A 24,768-nucleotide genomic window follows, 5' to 3' on the forward strand; every position below is an offset into this window, starting at 1 on the left:
TTGAAAACAGAAAAAAAACATCACCAGACCTATAATTGCCAGTTCTCAAATTAACTTGCTGGGAATTCTATGGTGATACCTCATCTGTCTAAGGGCTTCTTTTACAAAGCTGTGCTACCAATTCCCGGTGCGTCAAATGAGAGGAAGCCCATTCAATTCTATGGACTTCCTCTCATTTGCTGCAAGGGAATCGCTAGCGCGGCTTTGTAAAAGAAGTCCTAAGAATAGATCTGGTGACGATAGCTTCCTGGTGTGGAGTACTGATATAAAGTGACACAGTGTCAAATGTTATCAAAATAATGTGTGAGATATTAAAATGTAGTGTATGAAAAACATTGATCATCTTTGAGGAGCCTTTGGCATATCAATAGAATAAGTGGTCAATGAAAAATACATATGAAGGTAGTTTCAGTGAAAGACCAGAAATTATTGATGTCCGTGGTGGACTGTAAAAGGGCTTTGGCTTAGTCTTAAAAGAACTGGCTCAATCGCAAAGGAGCTTGTGTGTCCATTAACCTCAATAGATTTGGTATTCAGTAGCCAAATAAGCTATGGCAAATTGGTTAGCATCCTTTTTATAATTCTGCTAGGAACAAACTGATTCTCCTTTTAACCAATGAAACCAAACCTCACTAGATCAGAGCTAATGCAGCTACCATAGCTGTTTTAATCTGCTGCACTGACCAGAATATGTAAAGTAGTTACTTATATCCTTAGTCATAGCTTCACTTCACACTGCTGTTTGGACCAGTCCACAGTTGGTGACCGTGCATGTGCAATGTGCTGACTGACCTGTCTTTATAACATCAGTAATTCTCAAGTTTGTTCAGGATAATGTGGGGTATAAACCTCAAAAATAAATAATACATTCTTGCATCTTTTTTTTTTTTGGGGGGGGGGGGGGGCTCGGCTACTCTTGGACAACAGATATATAAACTGTACAGCCCTGTCGGGTCCTCGAGGCAGAACCAGAATACGTGAGCCCTTGGGCCACTGCCGACGAACGGCAGCGGCAGGCAAGACCACCCTGGAACTGGATACACCGAAGAGCAGGACTGGAACTCTGGACTGGAGTAGTACAGAGGCATGCAACTAGAACAGGCAGAACAGGAACAACTTCACCTGCGCTTGACCACCGTTCCTCCGGAGTTGAGCTCCGGAGTGCAGGTGGCCAGCAGGACTTGCAGGATAAGGCAGGAACTGAAGATCCAGAAGACCCACCCTGGGTCCGGGATACACGAGGGAGACTAGGCTAAATACTAGACTCGGACTGAAAGCTGCATACAGCCACTAAACCAGAAACACAAGACAGACCAAGGAGACAAGACGTACATAAAGCCTAGGCAGAGACAGGATTCAGGATATACACACTAGCTAGGCAGAGACAGGATTCAGGATATACACTAGCTAGGCAGAGACAGGATTCAGGATATACACTCAGGATATACATACTAGCTAGGCAGAAGCAGGACTCAGGAAATACAAGCAAACTTGGCAGAAACAGGACTCGGGGTATACAAGCAAGCTTGGCAGAAACAGGACTCGGGATATACAAGCAAGCTAGGCAGAGCAGACAGAATAAGTAACCAGGAACTAGCAGAGTCTTTGGGCAGGCAGCGGACAATAGAATAAACCAGGAGCAAGCAGAGTCTTTGGCCAGGCAGCAGGCAGAGGAATAAACCAGGAGCTAACAGAGTCTTAGGTCAAGCAGTGGATAATAGAATAAACCAGAAGCAGAGTCTTTGGGCAGGCAGCAAATAATAGAATAAACCAGGAGCAAACAGAATCTTTGGGCAGGCAGTGGACAATAGAATAAACTAGGGATTGCAAAGTCTACGTGGGCTGGCAGCAGACAGAGGAATAAACCAGGGATAACAGAGTCAAGGCTGGAGCTTCAGCAGCTCCCAACACAGACAGGGAGTACACAAAGGCTGAAGCTTCAGACTTCAAACACAGAGCAAGGCAACAGAAGGACTAGCAGTCCACAGACACCGAGCAGAAGGGGCAGGAGCCCACACAGAAGGACTAGCAGTCCACAGACACAAATAGCAGATGGGCAAGAGCCCCAGAGAAAGGCTAAGTAGCAGCGCAACAGTGCTCTCACTAACCTCACAGCCTATTGGCATAACACACTTACTTACTATGCAAAAGGCCCTGAATGCAAGAACAGCACTTCCTTATGAAGGCTCTCACTGATGATGTCACCTACTGCAGGACAGGAGCAGGGAACACACTCACACCAAGGAGAGGCTTGGAAGACATAGGAAGAGCAGGCGCCATCTTGGAAGCTGGCACAAAACAAGCGGGAGCCATCTTAGATGCTGGCTCCTCAGAGAGGCATAGCCCACACAGGTGAGGTCTAGTGAAGCAATCAGCACACAGAGACAGAGACAAGACTAACACAGAAACAGACAGAAGCCAGCATAGATGCTGACCTCCAGAAATAAGGTAAGTCTGAGGGTGGTTACGGCCACAGACGTGACAAGCCCTAAGCTTGTGAATCATCCATTTGTGTGCCTCAGGTTTCTTTATTTCTTAATTTATTGCATATTGCAATCACATGTAAGTGGTTTAGAACAGAGTTAAAAATATATCTCACAGTATAATATTAGAAAATCAAAAGTTAAAATTAATATAGAAGTAAAGGAGAAGAGAGATCATTGTATCCACTCTGTGCTCCAGTCACTCTCTATACAAACCTATTATCTTTATTCCTTGAGAAGGAACAAAATCTATGTAGTGTTCAATGACATGTTTAAAAGAATCTTGAGTATAGTTTAAATTTCATTCTTTATTAAAAGCTTGATATACCGCTATCCCTTTTCAGATCAGAGTGGTTTACATAATTTACAACAATATCATATAAAAAGAGAGGAACTCCAGTAATAAAAAGGAAAGACTTACACCCATTCAACAGATGCACACTCAAGCATATCTACTACCTAGAACTACTAAATATTGACATAGTTATATATACAAAATGCAGAATAGGTAAACAACCCCCCCCCCCTTCCACTCCCAAACTGTCAGGCTATAGACCGAAGGCCAACTTAAAGAATTACGATTTTAGTAAATTATTTTATAGCAAAGCTCAACTTGTACATCCCTTGGGTAAATCATTCAAGAGTGCCAGGGCTTGCCAAAAGAATGCCCTTTATGAGAAAGGTACCAAGAGCCTATGGTCCTGCAATGATCGAAGGCTTCTAGCAGGCATATAAAGGGTGAATCCAGTTGCTTAAATAATGAGGCTCATGCTCCCAAAGGGCCTTATGTGACAAACAGAGTGCTTTAAACTTACTCCTGTACAGCATCAGCAGCCAGTGATATTTAGTAAATACGAGAGTGACATGCTCAAATAGCCGAAGATTCCCATGCACCTGAATTGCAACCTTCTGGAGAGTTTGCAAACGTTTGATTTGAATTTTAGGTAAGTCCAGATAGACTGTATTGCCAAAATCCAGTCTAGTAACAACTAACACATGGATAAGTGTATGCAAAGTTTTCTTATCAAAATACTCCTTAACTGAGTGCAATTGGCATAATATGTAAAATGTTGTCTTCACGACAGAAGAAATATGTGCCCCTAAAGATAAGGTACCATCCAATATCACTCCAAGATACCTAAAATTTAATATCAGTGGAATAGGTTTCCAAAATAAAATGGTGGATATTGTAGTGCATGCCATTCTTCCTCCCGTTTTGCAACATAAAATAGTTTTGCTAACATTCAACACCAGGTGAAGCTGTTTATGCCAATCTGCTACAGCTGCCAGCCCCGACTGGAGATGTGTCAAATCTAGAGAGTCAGACTACACGTCTGCTAAATACACATCTGCTAAAATAAGGATATCATCAGCATAACAGTGAGCACCAAGTCCTCAGTCCTGTATCTGTGCCAATAGGGGACTCAATGTTAAATAGCAGTGGGGATAGTGCTGAACCCTGAGGCACACCACATTCCAGTGGCAGCAGTGACAAATTATTCTCTCCTATTGAATTCTGTATACTAATTTAAGTGTTTTAAAGGGGATTCTTGCAGAGAGAGAGAGAGTGGAGGAGTGGCCTAGTGGTTAGGGTGGTGGACTTTGGTCCTGAGGAACTGAGTTCAATTCCCACTTCAAGCACAGGCAGCTCCTTGTGACTCTGGGCAAGTCACTTAACCCTCCATTGCCCCATGTAAGCTGCATTGAGCCTGCCAAGAGTGGGAGAGCGCGGGGTACAAATGTAACAAAAATAAATAAAAAAAATTAATATTCTTGTTTCATTGGAAGTATAATGTGATTTTGTTTCCTCCTGTGAGAAGCCTAACTTCATTGTTTTGAATCACTTCAAAATATTTCAGATCTACTAAATGAAAAATATTAAAGAGGGTGTTAAAATACTGTATACAACTAAAGGAATGTAAAGATGTAAGAGTGCCTGGACGGGATTGTTTTTCACCTATAATCTGTGTTTCTGGTAAACAGCTGGATTGATCAGGCATCAGTTGCATTCATCCTTGATCTGTGGAATTAGAGATGGGTCATAGTGGCTCAGGAAAGGAATGGAAAACAAAAGTAAAGATGTTATAATGCCTTTGCTCCATGGTGCGCCCGCACCTCAAATACTGTGTGCAGTTCTGGTCACTGCATCTCAAAAAAGATATTGTGGAATTAGAAAAGGTACAGAGAAAGGTGAGGAAAGTCTGAAGCGGCTAGGGCTCTTTAGCTTGAATAAAAGACATCTGAGGGGAGAGATATGATAGAGGTCTGTAAATTAATGAGTGGAGTTGAATGGGTAGATGTGAATCGCTTGTTTACTCTCTCCCAAAACACTAGGACTAGGGGGCACAGGATGAAGCTACAAAAGTAGTAAATTTAAAACGAATTGGAGAAAATATTTCTTCATTCAACATGTAATATTCGTTGCCAGAGAATGTAGTAAAAGCAGTTAGCTTAGCAGGGTTTAAAAAAGGTTTGGATAGCTTCCTAAAAGAAAAGTTCATAAGCCATTATTAAGATGGACTTGGGGGAAAATCCACTGCTTATTTCTAGGGTAAGCAGCATAAAATGTACTGTTTTGGGATCTTGCCAGGCACTTGTAACCTGGACTGGCCACTGTTGGAAACAGGATTCTGGGCTTGATGGACCTTCGGTCTGTCCCAGTATGGCAACACTTAAATACTTATGTCACAGAGGCTCATATATAATTCCTTTGCTGCATTAGAGTATCATGATGATCAGAAAAGAAGCACTGAGGTTGGAGTCAGTGGTAAGGGAATGTAACTCAGTCCAAAGGACCACCCAAAAACAATAACAAATCAGCTTAAAGCAGATAACTGCTAGTACTCCATTATAAGAGACATTAACTTTGGGACCCTTGAACTGTGCTCCTATGTACTGCAATGCCTTCTAGGATCCTCTGCTACCAGAAGTACCAGCCAAATACTGAATTTGGTCTGAGAAGAGAGTAAGGGTTCTAATACAAATACAGTGCACTCCATTTAAGTGCACGTCGGATAAGCGCATGCTCTGTTTAACTACATGCCGTTCTTCGGTCCCGTTTTTGGTGCCATCAATTTCTATGGGGACAAACTGGTTTAACGCACCACTGATAAGTGCAAGATTCGCTTATATGCATGATTTAAGACCGCTCCTCTGCAGGAAAGACTCCACATAAGCGCACGCACGGAATATGGAAGCTGATTGGCGCGTGACAAAGGGGCGGTAGATTTGAAATCTCGTTGGTTAACTGCCACAGGCTGGATTAGGAGGCAACAATAGCAGCCCCGCTACAGAAAAGACAGTTGCCATAGTTTCCACATAATGAATATTGGCCAGTGATGGAACTGAAAGGTATTCAGCTTCCTCTGATCTCAACGTTCTTGATGATTTGTGAAACTTTACTTTTAGATGAGTGTCAACACTTCATACTATATTCTATAAAACACTGGTAGACAATTGAGGCATACTTTCAATGCACTTAGCCTTCCAAAGTTCCATAGAAACCTATGGAACTTTGGAAGGCTAAGTGCTTTGAAAATATGCCTCAATGTAACTGTTTCAGCCCTGGTGTTGTATGCTCGAACTTTGAGCAGCGTAAGATCACCCTTGCTGTTGAATTATGGATTACCTGCAGCATATTGTAGCCATTCCAAGATATAAGGCGTTAAGGTAATTCAGCTTTGTCAAAATAAGTGTTTGTATCACCATTGTAAAGAGATGAGCATTCAACATAGGTTGTAGCTTACTGACTAACGGAAGTTGAAGCTTCATTAATATAATTTTCCTTTGAACCATTGAAAAGTTCTTCTTTTATCGCTTGGAAGGTGCTTTTACTTGTTAAAGTAGCCTCAACTAGAAGGGTAAGGGAGCTTCAACCACGGGTAATCTATGAACCCCACACTCAGTTTCATCATAACAAGGTTGTTCTCTGAATGCACCCTAAATTCTTGCTGAGGGGGTATTGCCTTTCCATATCAGTGAAAAGTCATTCTTCCTACCTATTTTTGAAAACCACACAAAAATCTATGTGAGAGGGCTCTGGACTGTATGTGCACTCTCATGTACTACCTTAAGAGGACTGAGATAATCAGAAAGTCTAAAACAGGTATTGTCACAAAACATCTAGCACCCACCTAGAGTTAACCCTGCAGCCACCTTGAGGGTCTACCCTCAGCACTGTTCAGGCCCGCCTGCATTTGGGCATCAGCTCTACACTAGCACCCTCCACCCCACCAACTGGGTCCTACTTGCCTCTGGGCGAGTCTCCCACTCTCAAGTTATTCCCTGGTGATTCTTAGGTTACTGGGGCCACACTCTCAGGGGTCCCACAGTTCCTAGAAACACCCACAGACCGAACACACAAACCACCAAGATTCTTAGTCAATCTAGGACAACACAGCCAATATACTAACAAGGTTTATTATCACAAAATTAGAACAGTGAAACATATAAAATAGATAGAAAAGTAACAGGCAATAGCAGGTAACTGAATAGTGATCAATACTAAAACTGTCTAAACACTTTCAGGTTTATTTTCGAAAGAGAAGGACGCCCATCTTTCAACACTAATCGGAAGATGGGTGTCCTCACAGGGTCGCCCAAATCGGTATAATTGAAAGCCGATTTTGGGCATCCCCAACTGCTTTCCATCGCAGGGACAACCAAAGTTCACAGGGACGTGTCAGAGGCGTAGCGAAGGCAGGACTTGGACGTTCCTAACACATGGGCGTACTCGACCCATAATGGAAAAAACAAAGGGCGTTCCTGATGAGCACTTGGACAACTTTACCTGGTCCTGTTTTTCTTATGACCAAGGCACAAAAAGGTACCCAAACTGACCAGATGACCACTGGAGAAAATCAGGGATGACCTCTCTTTAAAAATATTTTGTGTCAGCATCTATGCCAGCCTCAAATGTCATACTCAGGTCCATCACAGCAGTATGCAGGTCCCTGGAGCAGTTTTAGTGGGTGCAGTGCATTCAGGCAGGTAGACCCAGGCCCATCCCCACCCCACCTGTTAAACTTGTGGTGGTAAATGTGAGCCTTCCAAAACCCCACTGAACCCACATGTAGGTGCCCCCCATCACCCCTAAGGGCTATTGTAGTTGTGTACAGTTGCGGGTAGTGGGTTTTGGGGGGCTCAGCACACAAGGTAAGGGAGCTATGTACCTGGGAGCAATTTATGAAGTCCACTGCAGTGCCACCTAGGGTGCCCGATTGGTGTCCTGGCATGTCAGGGGGACCAGTGCACTACAAATGCTGGCTTCTCCCACGAGCAAAAGGCTTGCATTTTGTCATTTCTGAGATGGGCGTCCTAAACTCGCTGGAAATAAGCTAGGTTGGCAACACTGTCTCACAGCTCAAGGGGGAAAAAAACAATCACATCTGTAACAGCTTTACAAAAAAAAAGACAGTCACCATCTGCTGGCCAAACAAGGGAAATGCATTAGGGAACAAATATGTCATACGTTTACATAAGAAGTCACAGACATAAATCCCGTATTTCGTCAAGTTATTCATCTCATTTTATCCCAGCAGGATTGGTATATTGGTTGCTAAAAAAAAAAAAAACTCTAGCAGACTGGCTAGCTTCAAGTATCCATTTCTGTTATCAAAAGCAGATAGTCCTCTCAGCCCTAGAGTGAATTCTCGTCAGGTCAGCATTGTTGCACCACTAGCACTGAAAGTTTGCATTGCTTGTTGCCATCTGCAGTGCAGTGAAATGGTCCTTGTTTCATACCTTTTCTTCTCATTACTGCCTGGACCAAACGTCAGTAACTGAAAGTGACTTCAACCAGGCTGTTATGGCCAATCAGTCCTTTTGAGCCAGCAACTCTCACGTTCTGTCAGAGCAGGCCGCTCGTGAAATGGCAAAAAGTACAATGAGCAGCCCTAAATTTGGGAGTTGTCCATTTGTGTGACTGACTGAAATCATGCTTGTTGATGGAAAAAGCAGTGTTGCTCATCTGTAACAGATGTTTTCCATAAAGGATTAATCAGACAAACAATTTCTCCCACCTTCCTGAGAGTTACTTAATAGCTTAAGCTTTGGAACTAAGAGGAATTGAGGAGACTAGAGAGTACCACAAATACTGGAGCTTCTGCTGCCTGTGGAAAACATCTGTTACAAGTGAACAGCATTGTTGTCTGTATGCAGGGAAAGTGGTTCTAATTAAGGATAGCTGAGATGAACTGTTAAGTTTATATTTAGTTCTCTTAAAATATAAATTCTTTTGAATTATTTTGTGGGAGGGAGAGGGTAGGGAGTGAACTGGGGTCACTTTGGTTATTAAAACAAAATTATTGTATACTATTGTTGTGACTGCAATAAACATAAATTTTTAAAAATATGTAAATGCTTTAAAACAACCTACTTGTAGTTTCAGATCAGATTGACAATTTTAAGTTGAATAGAGAGTAGCGAGAGGGGTAAAGGTAAGCCTACTTAGCTTTTCCTAAAACCTCAGTGTCAAAACTCATTGAACCTGTTAGTATTTGACTGAATTACTCCATTTTTGAATATTGTATTTCCACTTTTTAACCTTTCCATTTCTGTCTTCAGTATCCACATTGAAAGATCAGTTAGAAGACTTGAAGAAAATAAGCCAAACTTCACAAGTTACAAATGAAAAGATATCACAGCTACAAAAGCAAGTGAGTATTGCTTCTGCAACACTTGTTTTAAAAAATACTTACTCCTTAATCAGTACCACTACTTGTCCCTTTCCTATCCTTATTGTCTTGGGTTGAGGAGGCGACTAGAATCTCTCAGAAAGCTAAGGGGCGAGGCTGAAAACTTCATTTGTAGATGACCCATATCTATTCTTCAGTCTTGTTTTTTTCTGCAGAACCAAACTCTGGATTTCCAGCATGGTAGGTACTTTTTTCTGATTCACTTTGTAAGTAAAGTTACCTTTGACATTCTAATTCTTATATAATGAGGGGCTTCCTTTCTTGCTTGTAGACTCTCAGAAAACTTAAAATTCTGTCAAACAATCTTTTTTATGTTTTACCTGCTCCCACCATCCCTCGGTGCTTGGACTTTTATGATTCGAAGAAGGAATCTAATGCTAACTTCCACTCATCCCAGGCTCAGTTTTTGCTTCATAGAATTTAAAGCCAATTAGGAATATAAAATGGACATTTTTGACCACAGAACTTGAATGGGATTTTCATAAACAAGTCATTAGCCCTTTAGATTATTTTTAGTTCCTTTTCAGCTCATTAAGAAGCAAACAAAAATAGTGGCATGACATATACCTATTAAACTTAAGAGACCTTAAATTAGTTTGTGTATCCTTTTGCCCTTAGAAATTTTAAGTAAACAAATCAACAGTACTAAGAAATACATAGTTCTGGTTGCTGCATCTCAAAAAAGATATAGCGGAATTAGAAAAGGTTCAAAGAAGAGCAACCAAAATGATAAAGGAGATGGAACTCCTTTCGTATGAGGAAAGGCTAAAGAGGTTAGGGCTCTTCAGCTTGGAAAAGAGACAGATGAGGGGAGATATGATTGAGGTCTACAAAATCCTGAGTAGTGTAGAACGAGTAGAAGGTAAATCAATTTTTTTTACTTGTTCCAAAAGTACAAAGACTAGGGGACACTCGAAGTTACACGGAAATATTTTTTAAGCAAATAGGAGGAAATATTTTTTCACTCAACGAATAATTAAGCTCTGGAACTCTTTGCTGGAGGATGTGGTGACAGAAGTTAGTGTATCTGGGTTTAAAAAAAGGTTTGGACAAATTCCTGGAGGAAAAGTCCATAGTCTGCTATTGAGACAGAAGAGGAATGCAGCTGTTTGCCCTGAGATTTGTAGTATGGAGTGTTGCCACAGTTTGGGGTTCTGCCAGGTACTTGTGACCTGGCTTGCCACTGTTTGGAAAACAGGATACTGAGCTAGATGGACCATTGGTCTGACCCAGTGTGGCTACTCTTATGTTCATAGCAATTCAACAGCAAGATAGTATCTGTCCAGTTTTTCATACCTAGTGCCATTTACATGATTTATTTCCCAGTTAGTGAGAGGTGATGCCTTGAGGCTAGAGTATTCGACTTGGAGGAGCAGAGAGGAATATAGAGGAGACTTTCAGGAATATAGGAGGGCAGTCCTACCTCTGGCATGGCATCCTTTGTACTGCCTTGGAGGAGAAAGGTCACCTGCAGAAAAAGTATCACCTTGGTGTGGCAGGAACGATCCTGTAGCTAGGACTTGCCCTCGAGGTTAAGCATTATCCTCTTTGCAGCAAGGATGTATCTACTGGGATATGTGCCCGGTGTTAAAAGAATTAGGATGGCCATTGTGGTGGTTAGAGATTCAGTCATTAGGAATGCAGGTAGCTGGGTGCCTGGTGGATATGAGCCTTACTTGGTAACTTGTCTGCCTGATGAGAAGTTATTGGTCCTCACATATTACCTAAATAAGGTTTTAGACAGTGCTGTTGAGGATCTCACTGTCTTGTTACATGGAGATACCAATGACATAGGTAAGTGCAGAAGGGAGATTCTGGAAACCAGTTTTTTTCTTTGATGTAGAAAGTTGAAATTCAAAACCTCTGAGTAGCATTTTCAGACATGTATCCCATTCCACATTTCACACCCAAGAGCCAGGCAAAACTCCAGAGTGTGTGCTTGAATGAGACGACGATGCAGGAAGGAAGGATATAGATTTGTTAGGGATTAGGAAACCTGGTTCAAGTCCTTGTGTTTTTGTGCAAGTCACTTAAGTCTCCATGGCCTCAAGTACAAACTTAGATTATAAGCCCTCCAGGAAGAGGAAAATACCTAGTGTACGTGAATGCAACCCACCTGGATAAACAACTAAAAAAGGTGTGAGCTAAATCCAAGTTCTCTGGGAAAGGATTCTGAAAGGATGGACTCAACCGTAACCAGTGTGGAACCAGGCTACTAGCACTAATCTTTTAAAAAGGAGGTAGAGTAACTTTTGTTCTATAGAGTGGGGAGAAGACTAGCTGTCGTTCAGGAGTGCATGGTTTCATATTTCACCTTATTTGAGATACCAAAAATAAAACCAGGTTGTGTAAGCAGTTTACAATTATTATAGGAGGATATGGAAGCAAATAAGGAAGCCTAGGTTCAGAGTAAGAAGAACAGAGATAAATGAGTCTAGATAACCCCATCAACTTCTGTACAGATTGTAAGTACAAACAGAAAAATTTTTCCGTATGTGGGTGCCAGAAGTCTAAAAAAATGGGATGGGAGTGTTAGAATACCTTTACAATAAATGAAGAATTAAGCATAGTAGGCATCTCAGAGACCTAGTAGAAGGAGGGCAATCAGTGGGATACTGTGATACCGAGCTACAAATTAAGTTGAAATGACACAGTGGATCAAATTGGTGGAGACATGGTGCTTTGTGTTGATGATGGTATAGAGTTGAATGGGATAAAAGTTCTATGGGAAGCAAAATGTGGTGTATAGTGGGGAGGAGCCTACTAGTTCAGGTGTATTACCATTTACCTGAACAGCATGAAGAAACAATAATAATGGTGTATTTCAGTTAACCCAATATTGACCGAGTAAATGTCTCATTGGGACATGTTAATGAGGTAGAATTTCTAGATGTTATAAATGACTGCTTCATGGAGCAGTTGGTGCAAGGGATGATGATGATGAGGGCCACAACACAATAGTGACCAAACTGAACATAAGAATTAGCCATACTGGGTCAGACTGATGGCCAGTATCCTGCTTCCAGCAATGGCCGATCTAGATCACAAGAATCTGGCAGAGTCCCTAAGAGTAGCAGGATACTGTGCTACTGCTCCTAGGGATAAGTAGTGGCGTTCCCTATGTCTAATAGCACACTCTGGATTTCATTCAGGAACTTGTCCAAACCTTTTTAAAACCCAGGTACGCTGTCAGCACATCCTCTGGCACCAAGAGTTTAACTGTTTGTTAAGTGAAAAAATATTTTCTCCTTTTCATTTTAAAAGTATTACCGTGTAATTTCAGGGAGTGTCCCCTGTACTTTTTGAAACAGTAAAAAATCGGTTCATGTTTACCCATTCTACTCCATTCAGTATTTTATAAACCTCTATTCTATCCCAGCGGTATAGCAAATAGACAATAAACCATGGATTGATAGAGGCAATATATTCTCGGTCTTATTTTTTATCTCTTTCCTGATCATTCCTAGGATTCTGTTTAAAAACTGAAAGGAGCAGTTGCCAGGGTCAACATTTGCATGAGGCAAGGACATTATTTAAAAAGGCTATTTTGGAAGCTCAGATAAAATAAATTCCACACTTTGAAAAAGGCCAAACAACGGCAAGTATGGTTTAATGGTGAAGAGAAAGAGATGTTAAACATCAGAGACTAAATTCAGTAAAGGGCACTAAAACTTAGGCACCCAAAATTTGGGCACTAAGTGTGAATTCTATAATGGCAATATATTATGTAGTTGCTATTATAAAATACTAGCTCAAGTCTGCAGTTTGGCTGCTAACTCAAGGCATGAGCACTTAAGCTGTCAATGGCTGGTGTAAATGTTCACATCCAAATACTGGCAGTTAGGAGTGTAATTGGGAATGTTCTCTAACTTACTACATAATTGCTTGGCACGCCCCTGAACCACCCACTCATTACCCCTCCCCCCATATCCACACCCCCCTCTTTGAATTGCACACTATTGAAATTAGGTGCAAAGTTTATAGAATAGGTGCATAAGTTATGTACACGTATAACTTCAAATTAGTGCCAGTTAGTGCTTTTTGACACCAATTACAGATGCTTAATGTTAATTTAGCGCCAGTTAACTAATTTGATTACATGCATAAATGACCCTTTGCATGCCCACTTTTTAGTTTCCTTTATAGAATTTGGGGGCAAATGGGCATTTATCAGAAAATGGAAAGCAGAATGATCATATAGCCACGTTTGATGGTGATTTGGAGCAATTAAATCACATAACTATAAATCTAGACAATGTAATAGATCAAATTGACAAACTCAAGAGCAGCAAATTGTCATCACTGGATAGTCTTCACCTTAGAGTGCTGAAAGATTTCATACATGAAATAGTTCACAGATTAGAGCCGGTAGTGGGAGGCGGGGATAGTGCGGGGCAGACTTATACGGTCTGTGCCAGAGCCAGTGGTGGAAGGCGGGACTGGAGGTTGGGAGGCAGGGATAGTGCTGGGCAGACTTATACGGTCTGTGCCAGAGCCGGTGGTGGGAGGCGGGGATAGTGCTGGGCAGACTTATACGGTCTGTGCCAGAGCCGGTGGTTGGGAGGCAGGGCTGGTGGTTGGGAGGCGGGGATAGTGCTGGGCAGACTTATACGGTCTGTGCCCTGAAGAGCATAGGTACAAATCAAAGTAGGGTATACACAAAAAGTAGCACACATGAGTTGTCTTGTTGGGCAGACTGGATGGACCGTGCAGGTCTTTTTCTGCCGTCATCTACTATGTTACTATGTTACTGGTATCAGGTTAGCAATCATTCAAAACTACAGTACCCTAGGGCACTGTTCTCTAAGCTGAGCAGAAATCTTCCAACTGCATTGTTTCCAGTGGGAGATGGTGTGCCAATATTGTGTTTTCAATCACTATTGACAAGCAGGTTCCCTGGAGTCCTGCAAAGCTTGCCTGTCCCTCACTATTGGCAAGAACGTAAGTGGAGGACTCCCACTCAGTTTAGAGGGAACAGTGCCTGAGTTGGGGCCAATGTAACACATCTTTAAAAAAAAGACTCCAGAGGTGATCCAGGAAATTAGAATGTTCAGCTTGTGCCAGGCAGAAAGGTTGAAGCTTCACTGAAAAGCAAAATACAGTGATGTAGAAACATTCTCCCTCCCCACACTCATTATTGCATATATGTCACTCTAATTGGTTAGTATTAGACAGAGGGAACCTGAGTAGACACATAACACAGTTTTTAAATTATTACTTCTTGTGGGTCACATGATGCTATGCTAAAGATTGGGTGCATGTGGGAAAAGCTCTTGGGCCCTTGTTAAAATTTCACACCGAGTGTATTTTTCAAGCTTCCCAAGTGACCAGACCCTTTTGGGCAGCCTATGCTTCAGTGAGTTACCTCTTCGGGGATTTTGCTGTCCAGGATGAAAACTGCAAAGAAAGGAAAAAGACAGATGCCATGTCCTAGAGCTCAAGATGACAAAGGTTGAGCTTGGAGGCATGCCTTCTGTAAATTCGGCCTCGATTGCTGAAATTGTGACAGGTGAAGTCAGTGATGAGGCCACAACAGGAGAAAAGCTGAAAAAAGTTTCTGATAAAAGTGACTCTCATGATGAGTGTATGGTGCAGTTGTGCTCTGACTTTGCTTCTTTTACCAGCAAATAATTTCAGACTTGGAGGACCAAGCATGTCCACCAAATTACAACATTTAGAAGATAAGAAGATTGATGAGTTGGAAAATCGCTCGTGTCTCTGTAACCTCCATCTCTTTGGGCTCCCTGAATCTGTTCAAGATGGTGAATTGTGTGGATTTTTAGAAAACTGGTCTCAATCACTTCAGCTGCAAACGATTGTAGGCCCAGTGTGGCTAGAGCAGGCCTTGTGGCCACATGTGGGTGGTGATCAAGCTACTGAATTATGTCCATAAAAATGGAAATATTGATGGCCATTCACTCCAAAGGGCAACTGAGCTATAAGAATTTAAAAAGTACTGTATTTCCAGGATTTCTCATCGAGAGTGACTATGCAGAGAAAGGCATACAGCTCAAATTTGGCATCGATGGACTTTGCACATACAGTCCAAGGGGAGACCTGATTGTTTCCAAAGTATTATTGTGCTGGAGGAGGTAGGCCTGTAAAGACTTTCAAAGCCTTTCACTTGTGGGATTTTGGGTAGCTGACAATGTTCTGTTTTTCAAGATGGATGTAGGCAGTTTCTATAGTTTGATAAGATTTTGTTCAGGGGCCTACTGGGTGTGATTATTATCCTTTTGGTTGGTGAGCCACTAGATCTAGATATTTTTTTTTTCAACACTTGCAGACACACTGTGGTGATTTGCGTAGTTTCTTCCTAAGAATTGTTTTTCTTTTTCTTTTTTTTTTTATTTGCTGTAATTGTTTCAAAGACAGTGTGGACATAGGTCGGAGATGTGAGTTCCGTGTGGAATTGAAAAGGAGTTTTCTGTTGATAATTTTCTTTTTTAATTTGTTTTTAATATATGAACACTCCAGCCAATAGGCATTTTCTCTTATTTGTATTTGGACTAATGGAATATTTTGATGCAGTTGCTCATTAGAGGACTGTGGGGAGACCACTGATTGGGCCCTATAGCCTTGACGCTTTTGTTGTAATGCTGTATTAGTGTTACATCTGGACAATTTTGGGGTCTGAGTTTGAATTTAGCGTCACAATTTGCAATTTCTTGTAGGGCTTAGGAGGAGCAGGGTCCAGGGAGGTCCCACAGTACAGTGACCTTTGACCTATTGGGATGTACACATTCCCCCAGGTTCTATATAGTGCGGCTTGAGTTGTGCATGCAAATCCGGTCATATTCTGGATTTGTATTCACAACTTAATTACCTTAACAAGCCAATCAGTGCCAATAATTGAACTTAAGCAATTATTGAGACTAATAGGTGTTTCGTGACAATGCCAATCACCCTCCTGGGGCTAACCCTGCAGCCACCTAAAGGGTCTGTCCCAACACTACTCAGGCCCACCTGCACCTGTGCACATGCTCTACACTGACATACTCTCCACCCCGCTGCACTGGGTTTCTCTTGCCTCTGGGCAAGTCTCCCACCCACGTTGATTCCCTGGTGGTTTCTAAGGACATTGGGGCTACAATCCCAGGGGTCCCACAGTTTCTAGAAAACACACATAGACCAAGAACATAAACCACCAGGATTCTTAGTCAGTCCAGGGCAACAGAGCTAATAAACTAATAGATTTATTATCAGAACAGTGGAAAAAAACAGGCGTAAATAGCAAACAATAACAGGTAAATTAACAGCTATCAACATTAAACTAACTACACACGTTCTTACTACCTGAGTAGTACCTGTGGAATTCAGGAAAATAACTGTTCACAGGTTTTGAATAGGGTCTCAGTGCAGAGATCTTTAGTCTCCATACTCCCTCTCTCAGGCTGGAGAAACCCAACATGCTCTGGCTGGATGTTGTGCTTCAGGGCCAATCATAGCCCAGAGCATTAGCACTGAGGGATATTTAGCCAATAGCAGTGCAGGTTTCTTTCCTCCAGGGCTTAAGCTGAAAGGAAAACAGTCACCTCCACAACAGCTTTAAAACAGAGGACAGACACCGCTTTCTGGCCAAAGAAGAGAAATACATGTCATAAAAATATTATTACAAATCACAGGCATGAAAATCCCCTGTTTTGCCATAGGCATTAATTAGAATTTACATGCACAAATGTCTAAGCGTATACTATAAAGTGATACGTGTGAATTCTAAGACACAGATCTGAAAAGTGGGCATGGTCGTGGGTGGGTTGTGGGCGTTCCTAGAATTTACGTGCACGGTTATAAAATATGCCTGTTCCATGCTTAATTTAGGCGTCTGCATTTATAGCAGACTTTCTTTGGCATAAATTGTCACAACTAAATTTAGTCGAAGAAAATGGGTGTTGAGCGTATTCTTTAAACTATGCCTAGATTTAGGTGTATTCTGTAAACTGCGCCTAAAGTTAAATGAGGTTGATAGAATACACCTAGGCGTAATTTTTTTTAGACGTGATATATAGAATCTAGCCCCTAGTGGTTAGTAGGGGTGAGGATTGGGAGAAGAGAAATAAAAGAGAAACTTAGGGTTAGGGAGGTTATGAGTAGAAGTTACACTGGATTGTTTTCTTTTTATTTCTTCCTTTTATATGTTTGGGGTTTTTTTTTTTCTTGGCATGGAAGGGATTTCTATCTGAATGGTATTGAAATAGTTGGGATGGGACTGCAGGCTGGGACAGCCCTATCCTTTTGCACAGAGCTCTTATCTCTGATGTTTTACTTTTATACTTACTTGTATAATCTCTTAAGCTTGTTTCCTGGAATGTAGAGGGAATATCTTCCCCTATTAAAAGGCAAAAGATCTTGCAAGCTTTAACAGACAGAAAGCAAATGCAGCTTACTTACAGGAAACTCATCTGTCCTTGGCAGAACATGCCAAATTACAAAAATGGTGGGTGCGAATGTTTATAGAGGTGCCTGCCATAAACTGCAAAGCAGGAGTTGTTGTTTTGTGTCATAAGTACATAAGTATTGCCACACTGGGACAGACCAAAGGTCCATCAAGCCCAGTATCCTGTTTCCAACAGTGGCCAGTCTAGGTCACAAATACCTGGCAAGATCCCAGAAAAGCTCAATACATTTTTGATGCTTATCCCAGAAATAAGCAGTGGATTTTCCCAAGTCAATTTAATAATGGTCTATGGACTTTTCTTTAAGGAAGCCATCCAGACCCTTTTAAAATCCCGCTATGCTAACCACCTTTACCACATTCTGTGGCAACGAATTCCAGAGTTTAATTACACATTGAGTGAAGAAAACTTTTCTCCGATTCGTATTAAATTTACTACTTTGTAGCTTCATCGCATGCCCCCTGGTCCTAGTATTTTTTGAAAGAGTAAACAGACGATTCATGTCTACCCGTTCCAGTCCTCTCATTATTTTATAGAACTCTATCATATCTCCCCTCAGCCATCTCATCTCCAAGCGGAAGAGCCCTAGATGCTTCAGCCTTTCCTCATAGGGAAGTCGTCCCATCCCCTTTATCATTTTCATTTCTCTTCTCTGTACCTTTTCTAATTCCACTATATCTTTTTTGAGATGCGGCGACCAGAATTGAACACAATATTCAAGGTGCGGTCACACCATGGAGCGATACAAAGGCATTATAATGTCTTCACTTTTGTTTTTCATTCCTTTCCTAATAATACTTAACATTCTATTTGCTTTCTTAGCCACCACAGCACACTGAGCAGAGGGTTTCAACGTATCATGAACAACGACACCGAGATCCCTTTCTTGGTCAGTGACTCCTAACGTGGAACCTTGCATTACGTAGCTATAGTTTGGGTTCCTCTTTCCCACATGCATCACTTTGCATTTTCTCACATAAACGTCATCTGCCATTTAGTTGCCCATTCTCCAAGTCTCGTAAGGTCCTCGTAATTTTTTACAGTCTTCTTGTGATTTAACAACTTTGAATAGCTTTGTGTCGTCAGCAAATTTAATTATTTCACTAGTTACTCCCATCTCTAATTCATTTATAAATATGTTAAAAAGCAGCGGTCCCAGCACAGACCCCACTATCTACCCTTCTCCATTGAGAATACTGACCATTTAACCCTACTCTCTGTTTTCTATCCTTTAACCAGTTTTTAATCCACAATAGGACACTACCTCCTATCCCATGACTCTCTAATTTCCTCTGGAGTTTTTCATGAGGTACTTTGTCAAACGCCTTTTGAAAATTCAGATACACGATATCAATAGGCTTGCCGTTATCCACATGATTTTTCACTCCTTCAAAGAAATGTAATAGATTGGTGAGGCAAGGTTTCCCTTCTCTATCTAAATCCATTCTGGCTTCGTCTCATTAATCCATGCTTTTGATAAGTACATAAGCATCGCCATGCTGGGACAGACCAAGGGTCCATTGAACCCAGCACCCTGTCACCAACAACTGCCAAAAGTACAAGCTATTTGTTCCGCCCATCCTAGAAATACTGTATTATTCCCTCGTCCATTCAATAACATTCTATGGCTTTTTCCTCCAGGAAGCCGTCCAACCCTTTTTTGAAGTCCATTAAGTTAACCGCCTTAACCACCTTTTCTGGCAGCGAATTCCAGAGTTTAACTACGTGTTGAGTGAAGAAAAATTTCCTCCAATTCCTTTTAAATTTACCATACTGCAACTTCATCACTTGCCCCCTTGTTCTAGTATTTTTGGAAAGTGTAAACAGACGCTCCACATTGACCCGTTCCATTCCACTCATTATCTTATAGACCTCTATCATATCTCCCCTCAGCCACCTTTTCTCCAAGCTGAAGAGCCCCAGCCTCTTCAGCCTCTCCTGATAGGGAAGTCGTCCCATCCCCTGTATTATCTTTGTTGCCCTTCTCTGCACCTTTTCCAATTCCACTGTCTTTTTTGAGGTGCAGCGACCAGAATTGAACACAATAGTCGAGGTGTGGTCGCACCATGGAGCGATACAATGGCAGAATAATATCCTTATTTTTGTTTTCAATCCCTTTCCTAATGATACCCAACATTCTATTTGCTTTCCTAGCCGCAGCAGCACATTGAGCAGAAGTTTTCAACATATCATCAATGATGACACCTAGATCCCTTTCTTGGTCCGTGACTCCCAACGCTGAACCTTGCATGACGTAGTTATAGTTTGGGATCCTCTTTTCCACATGCATCACTTTGCACTTGTTCACATTATTTATTTATTTATTTATGGGTTACTTATATCCCACATTTTCCCACTCATGCAGGCGCAATGTGGCTTACAGAGAATTAAATAAGAGGTCAAAGTTAAAAGCTTAGGCAAGCATAAAAGAAGCAAATGGGGGAGAAACTAACAGCGTGAACTAGGCAGGGTAAGGTACAAGGGATGCATCAATCAACATGGTAAGTTGGGGGTTAAGTCTTAGCAAAGAGGAATGTCTTTAACAACTTCTTACAAAGGGCATGGTCCACTTGAGTTTTAAGGTGACGAGGTGATGTGTTCCAGTGTTTGGGACTCCAATAACGGAAGGACGAGGCAAAGATTTTCTTGACACTCTTACAATTCGGAAAATGGAGGTGGGAGATAGGACCAAGCAGCAGGGTTGGCATTTCTAGGCGGAAGGTCGATCAAGGGGAGCATGTAATCCGGGGCAGCCCCATAGATGATTTTATGTGTCAGGGAGCAGATCTTAAAAGCAATGCGCTCCTGTACAGGCAGCCAATGAAGTTTAAAGCGCAGGGGTTCGGCGTGTGCAAAACGCCTTTCTCTAAGGATGAGTCTCGCCGCAGTGTTTGAGCCGTTTGGAACGATTTCAATAAGGAGGCCTGGCAACCCACATAAATTCCACTACAGTAATCCAGATGGGATAGGACAAGCCAGTGGACAAGGGTACGAAACAAGTCTCTGGGAAGGAGGTATCTGATGCGCCGAAGCCTCCACATGGCCTGGAACATTTTTTTGGAGACCAAGTGTACATGATCAACCAGCTGGAGATGTGAGTCCAGATGCATTCCTAAAAGCCGCAGGCTGTTGGCAATCGGGAGGGCAGAGCCCAGAACTGGAAGCATTGTGTCAGATACATGAGCGTGCGTGGACGAGAGGATGAGACAATGAGTTTTTTCCCTGTTTAGCCTGAGGCGGAACACCCTGGCCCAATGTTCTAAAGTGGAGAAACGGGCATCTATGAGGTTGGCAACTTCTGATACTGTGGAGTGAAAAGGGATGTAGACTGTAATATCGTCCGCATAGATGAAAGGGTTGAGGTCCAGGTTTGCAAGTGCTGTGGCTAAAGGCATCATCATAATATTAAATAGGGTAGGTGAAAGGGGAGAGCCCTGAGGGACCCCACAGGAAGCATTCCACGGTTCAGAAGTGTAGTTCACCATGACCTGGTAGGACCTTGAAGTCAAGAAACCCTTGAACCAATGCAAAACTGGCCCTCCTATACCAAAAGAGTCCAATAGATGGAGCAGGAGTTCATGATCCACCATGTCGAAAGCGCTAGACATGTCAAATTGCAGCAGAAGAATCTTCCGTCCAACAGATAGTTCTCGTCGAAAGTTAGATAAGAGGGTGACCAGGACAGTCTCTGTGCTGTATTGAACTCGAAAACCTGATTGCGAATGGTGGAGGATATCAAAATTAGTCAGAAATTCGTTGAGCTGAACATTAACCAGACTCTCCATCAGCTTGATAACTAGAGGTATCGAAGCCACTGGGCGATAGTTAGAGATGACATCTGGCTTGATCTTTAAATTCTTTGGAATGGGAGTGAGGAGGATGTTACCATGACCTGGCGGGAAAAATCCTGCGCTTAACATATAGTTGAGGTAACAAGTCAGATCTTCGATGTAACATTTTGGTGCGACTTTTAGGAGATGGGTCGGACAAACATCTAATCTACAGCTTTTATTTGTGAATTTACGTAAAGCAGCAGCCACCTTGTCAGGCAACAGGCGATTGAATTTGATCCAAATGCGGTCAGCAGGGCAAGCACCCGAAGGCACAGCCAAGGATACCAGGAAGTCGTCCACATCAGAGAGGCAGCTGACGGTTGAAGACGCAGGGTAAGAATTTTCTCCTTGAAGTAAGATCCAAGTTGTGTAGCTGAAGGAGGATCAACACTGGAGCGTTCTAGCTTGCGAGTATCTAGAAAGGTGTTTAGCAGCTGATATATCTGTCGGATGTCCCGGCCAACCGCCTGCATCTTAGATGAAAAGTAGGTGCGCTTTGCGAATCGGATGGCGTATTTATACTTGCGGTGACTACTTTTCCAGGCCTCCCGAGCCAGATCAGATTTGCATTTACGCCAAGTTCTTTCCATACGTCGTACCTCACATTTCAAAGCTCTCAGATCTGTTGAGAACCAGGGTGATGATCTACGTCATCTGCCATTTAGATGCCCAGTCTCCCAGTCTCGAAAGGTCCTCTTGTAGTTTTCACAATCTTCCCGCGATTTGACTACTTTGAATAACTTTGTGTCATCGGCAAATTTGATTATCTCACTAGTTACCCCATCTATAGGTCATTTATGAATATGTTAAAAAGCAGAGGTCCCAGCACCAATTTTTGAGGGATCCCGCTAACTACTCTTCTCCATTGCGAATATTGATCTTTTAATCCTACTCTCTTTTTCCAATCTTTCAACCAGTTTTTAATCCAAAGTAAGACACTACCTCCGATCCCATGTCCATCTAATTTCCTCTGTAGTCTTTCATGAGGGACCTTATCAAACGCCTTCTGAAAATCTAGATACACAATATCAACCAGCTCACCTTTGTCCACATGTTTGTTTACCCCTTCTAGCTGATTGGTGAGGCAAGACTTCCCTTCACTAAATCCATGTTGACTTTGTCCCATTAGTCCAAGCTTTTGAATGTGCTCTGTAATTTTGTTCTTGATAATAGCCTCTACCATTTTGCCTGGCACCAATGTCAGACTCACCGGTCTATAATTTCCCGGGTCTCCTCTGGAACCTTTTTTATTTTTCAATATTTTATTGATGACAAAGAACAAAAGCAGATAAACATACAGTAGCAAAACTAAACAATGTGCTAATTACCTCTCATGCATCAGAATTGAGTCAAATACATACCAGCCATCAAGTTTGTGTTTTAACAAATTTTTCTTCCCATCCCCCTTAACCCACCTTCCTCCCTCCTTAGGTATGTTATGCTTCCATAGTTACATAGTGATATTAGCATACAACATCAAGGCACTTCCTTTTAACAAAACGCATCACCATAAAATATATTGATACATAGTTAATATAGCCAATATGAAATCTTTATTAACGGAACCAGAACTTGTCCCTAAACTCCCTAACCCAGAACTCTTCTTCCCTGTCTCCCAGATCCTCCCCCTTCCCCTCCCCCAAGCATTGCTCAAACTGCAAGTTCCCTTCATTTATTCCATGGAAGCCTATTCAAAATATGACTTCTCGCCCTTGGTGAAATAGTGTTTATATATGTCCCCCACACTGCTAAAAACCTCCGTTGCCTTCCCGTTGACAAACCTGTCCCTCTAGATTCCCACGTCAACAATTCGTGGAGTCGATTCCTCCAGTGCCAAAAGGAGGGTGGGCAATCCTTAGTCCAATGAAGGAGAATGCATTTTTTCCCCAATATACAATCCTTTCCAAGGAACAATATCTCCCCCTTTGCAGCTCCCATCCAGAGTCTAGGCGTGCTAAATATAGCTCTTTCAAGAGTTAAAGTTATTGTGCGCCCCAGCACTCTGGTCAAGTATTTGCCAATCGCCGACCAGAATAGTGAGATTGGTCTGCATTGCCAGATACCATGAAAAAAATTTGCCTCTAACCTGTGACACTTCCTGCAGTGCTGTATATTCGACACTCCCGCCCTAAAAGCTTGTCTCTGAGAGAAATATGCTCGATGAATAGTACGAAAGTGACACTCCTGTAGTTCTACACTATGTACCATAACCACCCCATTCTGAAGGGCTGACAATATCAATTGTGTGGAAATGTTTTTGCCCGACTCTATGCTCCAACTGTTTGCTACCTCTGCCAAATCCCGTTCCATTGAAAGTCTACCCAATCTACCATAAAACCATGACACTGAAATTTGCCCCGCTGCATCTCCTTCTAACAGTTCTCTTAATTGTCTCCCGAATTGTGGGCGCAGACTATCCGGTGGGAGGGTACTCACATAATGAGACAACTGCCTATATACGCCAGCCAGGCAGCCGTCCCCTGCTCACATTTCTCCAAAAAATCAGTATACAAAAGCAGGGATCCATCCTCCGTTACCAGGTGCTCCAACGAATGAATTCCCCTATTCCCTAATAGTCGAAAAATTATATTTTCATCTCCCGGCCTAAATGAAACATTCCCCCTCAAAGGTAACCATATGCTTCCTCTGCTATCCTGCCCCCAAAATGGAAGCACCGTCTTCCACAGATACCACAAGGACTTTAACAAGACACTTCCCCGTACTCTTTCTGGCAAGTCTCTCCCTGGAGAATGTAACAGGGAAATCAAATGCCAAGGCCTGAAGTAGGCGCGTTCAAGCTCCACATGCGTGTAAACATCTGAATCCATCAGCCAGTCTCTCAAGTGTCTTAACAGGCACACCTAATTATATTTCCTAATGTCCGGAAACCCTAAGCCGCCCATCTTTTGTGCCCCTAATAAATACTTCCACTTCACTTTAGATTTTCCTCCCCCCCCCCCCAACAGAATTTCACCACTAATTTCTTGAGGGCTTCTAAGTCTGTTTTGAACAGCCACAGAGGAAGGGTCTGTAGTAGATAGAGCCATCTAGGGAATACCATCATTCTAAACAGATGTAAACGTCCCAATAAGGTTAATGGCAAGTAAGCCCAATTCATCAGCTGCTCCTTCATCTCCCGAAGGAACCTTGGAACATTGATTTCATATAGCTTTGTCAGGTTCATTGTCAATTGTACCCCTAGATATTTAAACGATTCTTTTGCCCATTGTAATGGGAACCCCGCTCCCCACAATCTCCGCAGGTCATCTGAACTTGCCAACGCTTCCGATTTTGAAAAATTCAATCGGAAATCAGAAAAATCCCCGTACTCCTCTAGGCTCTCCATCAGATAGTGCAGGGA

At 42.2% G+C, this 24,768-nt stretch overlaps 1 protein-coding gene across 2 annotated transcripts in view; it reads left to right on the forward strand.

Annotated features, from left to right (window-relative positions):
- ROCK1 (Rho associated coiled-coil containing protein kinase 1) overlaps positions 1-24,768 on the forward strand; it is a 523,306-nt gene that overhangs the window by 273,824 nt on the left and 224,714 nt on the right. For both annotated transcript variants that reach the window (XM_030212894.1, XM_030212901.1), the window contains one exon: positions 9,048-9,139. In XM_030212894.1, coding sequence (XP_030068754.1) covers positions 9,048-9,139 — 92 coding nt within the window. The remainder of the gene's footprint in view (positions 1-9,047; positions 9,140-24,768) is intronic.

This window comes from Microcaecilia unicolor, chromosome 1 (genome assembly GCF_901765095.1).
Source record: "Microcaecilia unicolor chromosome 1, aMicUni1.1, whole genome shotgun sequence".
Taxonomy (NCBI): domain Eukaryota; kingdom Metazoa; phylum Chordata; class Amphibia; order Gymnophiona; family Siphonopidae; genus Microcaecilia; species Microcaecilia unicolor.